Source organism: Diospyros lotus, chromosome 7 (genome assembly GCF_014633365.1).
Source record: "Diospyros lotus cultivar Yz01 chromosome 7, ASM1463336v1, whole genome shotgun sequence".
Lineage (NCBI taxonomy): Eukaryota > Viridiplantae > Streptophyta > Magnoliopsida > Ericales > Ebenaceae > Diospyros > Diospyros lotus.
The window spans coordinates 7,035,275-7,038,418 of record NC_068344.1 but is presented as its reverse complement, the minus strand read 5'-3'; the positions used below and the strand labels follow the sequence as shown (position 1 = coordinate 7,038,418).

Genomic DNA, 3,144 nt, shown 5'->3' with positions numbered 1-3,144 from the left:
TTTTTTAAAAAAAGTCAATTAGTCAACCATTGGTTTGAGTAATGGTTGGTAATGATAGACTTACTGCAGATACTAAGTTAAAACAATTTTAAAAATTTAAGTACTCAACTGATCATTTATATAAATAAGTATTAAATTGGGTATTACGTACCATATAATATAAGAGACAAATTAGTCTTCTAATTTGGACCAAATTTTAGTCATTTGGTCCGTGGCCATGTTTGATTGGTGGACCAGCTAATTCTAAGCTTAATTAATTAATCAGTTGAGTTGCCTAATCAGTCTCCATTCTAACTAAAAACAATACTGTAGAATATTTTTTCTCGCTTTAATTAATCACATATAAATCAAAGCAGTCAAACTCAAAGCCTCAATAATTGAAACAACACGAGAAGAGGCCACCAATCATCATCTCATAGTCAGACAATTAAGTCAGATCGTCATTGTCATGATATATATATATATATATATATATGATATAGTTCACAGTCTTTTATCTGGTTGGAATATATCAACACTTTTCGGCTGGGTTATAACTACAACGCACCAAATTTAATCTAATTAAATGAGATTAATTAATTATATTAATTACAAAATTTCAAGGGTCTTTATTCTTTATTATATGTTTTATAATGTCATTATATCATTTTTTTTTGTCTTCTTTTCCCCCTGTCTACTCCATCTACTCACTTTCACGTGGGTTTTCATTAATTTTTTGTTCATATATCTAGATAATCTTAATCGTGATACTCGCATCTTATATTCGACAAGTGTCACCCCCAACCTTATCATCATGTACGACGTTATTTCTTGTTTTTGTTCTACCGCTGCTAAGAAAGTTCCAACAGCAAGAGCAGTGATGGGGATAAAAACTGCTGTGGGGTCTACCTTTTGATGGATGGAACCTTGCTGGGACTGGGGCTCTATAAATGTCTGCTAGCATTCAGATTCACTCCCACTGCTCTGCCTAGGAGAAATTAAACATCACTCATCATATCTCCCTCTCCAAGTCTCAATTGAGTAGAGCCATGGCTATGCCAAATATAACTCAGACACCAAGCCATGGAAAGGAAGACGAAGAATTTGAGATGAGAAGAGGGCCATGGACTGTTGAAGAAGACACTCGTCTTGTCCATTACATTGCTTGTCATGGGGAAGGCAGGTGGAATTTGTTGGCCAAATTTGCAGGTAAATAAGCCATGTAACTTCTTCTTTTTTATTTCTTTTCTTTTTTTCTTTCTTTCTGCTTTCGGACTTAAGATTCGAGATTTCGATCACACTAGTACCGTATCACGTAGGTACAACCACCACTATAAATGGTTTCGTCTTCATGATGCCTTATTTTAATTTGCATTCCAGGCTTGAAGAGAACCGGAAAAAGTTGCAGACTGAGATGGCTGAATTATCTAAAACCCGACATTAAGCGCGGAAACCTCAGCCCACAAGAACAGTTCTTGATTCTCGAACTCCATTCCAAGTTGGGGAACAGGTTGGTTTCTTTTCTATATACATATATACATATCCTCCGATTAGGTGACAAAATTTGGATGGAAAGATGGGAGCTTTCACCTTTGAGTAGTGACAGATAGATTGGCATTCATTTTGGCATTAGGTGGTCTAAAATTGCGCAGCATCTCCCGGGTAGAACAGACAATGAGATCAAGAATTACTGGAGAACACGGGTGCAGAAACAGGCCCGCCACCTTAAGATCGACTCTAACAGCAAGACATTCCTCGACGCGCTTCGATGTTTTTGGATGCCAAGATTGCTTGAGCAGATGGAGCAAACTTCATCCCCATCTTCCACTCCTAACACTCGTCATCATCATCCAGCCATGGAATCCCTTCAAAACGCTGCAATATTGAGCTCTGTAAATCCCAAGTTCGACAACGAAGAAAAGCCAAGGCCAGTGGTCATCAGTTCATCCCCAGCTGTTTGCTACTCAGATGCCATGAGAATAATTTCGCAGCTGCCTGCTGCTGCTGCCTTTGACGACAACAACTCATTTCCAAGCAATTATTACTATGGCGAGGAGATCAGTGGTAGCCATGGCATGGAGGGCTTCCGCCTAGCAGCCATGTCAGCCACCGGGCGTCACGGTTGCCCAACCCTGGGTTGCCAAGTGGCAGGATACGATCTGACCGGCAGTGACGTGGCAAGTGCCACGTGGGACATGGATGAACTCTGGCAATTCCAGGGAGGCAAAGAGTTGGAATCTGGATTTGTGTAGTATCTAGCTGATCATCGTGAGGAATAGTAATAGGAATAGGAAATCTGTCTGTAGGTTGTTAGTTAACCACCCGTATAATAATCTTTTACTTGGTCTCTAGCATGAATCAAGACACCCACCCTCATGTTTGATGCATTTCTAATCTTGAAAATTTGCTTAGTTCTTAAGATGAGAAGATATATATGTTCAATATATAGTACTAGTAGTAGAATCAATTCCTTGTTTGTTGCAGTGAATATAGACAAGTTTCAGACTTTGTAATTAATTGTAATTATGGGCGCATTATCTACAGAAATAACCAATAATTTCTGAAGCAAGTGTAATGTCAAACTCCTATATAGAGTCTTATCCACACCAGGTTCCAAGATTTAGATAAGACAGGAGAGTCACGTTGGGCAGTACACAGCAATACATGCTCAAAATTGCTTTATTATTTCCGCTCATAATACTACATTTTATAGTTGTAAATTAATTGAATTGATCCTTTGTTCTTATGGGGTAAATAATTCTAAGAAAATGAAGCCAAGTTTGAACATAACTCCCAAAAGTATAATATATAGCTAGGATATACAAGAAATTGATCTTTCTTCTTTGTAAATTATTTTGACCTTTTAAGTTTCTTCCTTGATTTTTAATTTTTCTAACTAAACTCATGGAGCACTTGAGACCCCTATTCTTCAGGATCTAGATCATGATTTTTACAATCTTCGGACTCAAAAGAACTATAATGTAGAATGTGATCTCTATTATAAGAGTAAGTAGCAAAACTCGTTAAATCAAATAATATGAATTCGAGACAAATAATAATCAAAATTTATGTAACCAAAAACTCACCTAAAGAGATAAAAGATCCGTATACTGTCAACTAAAAAGATGAAAGGTGTAGTCAATTCATGGGAATGAAGTGGGGAGT

General features: G+C 37.3%; 1 protein-coding gene across 1 annotated transcript; it reads left to right on the top strand.

Annotated features, from left to right (window-relative positions):
• Positions 1-942: 942 nt before the first annotated feature.
• On the top strand, positions 943-2,550 carry LOC127806452 (transcription factor MYB62-like). The gene is made up of 3 exons (XM_052343762.1): positions 943-1,188; positions 1,360-1,489; positions 1,613-2,550. Exons 1-3 carry the CDS (start codon positions 1,029-1,031, stop codon positions 2,229-2,231), a joined length of 909 nt encoding a protein of 302 aa, XP_052199722.1. The 5' UTR covers positions 943-1,028; the 3' UTR covers positions 2,232-2,550.
• The last annotated feature ends 594 nt before the right edge of the window (positions 2,551-3,144 follow it).

What these genes read in the sequence shown, in the direction of transcription:
- LOC127806452 (XM_052343762.1), top strand. Translation starts at nt 1,029, where the DNA reads ATGGCTATGCCAAATATAACTCAGACACCAAGCCATGGAAAGGAAGAC. An exon ending in TTTGTTGGCCAAATTTGCAG is followed by an intron (nt 1,189 to 1,359) that starts GTAAATAAGCCA and finishes TTTGCATTCCAG; the next exon opens with GCTTGAAGAGAACCGGAAAA. An exon ending in CATTCCAAGTTGGGGAACAG is followed by an intron (nt 1,490 to 1,612) that starts GTTGGTTTCTTT and finishes TTTTGGCATTAG; the next exon opens with GTGGTCTAAAATTGCGCAGC.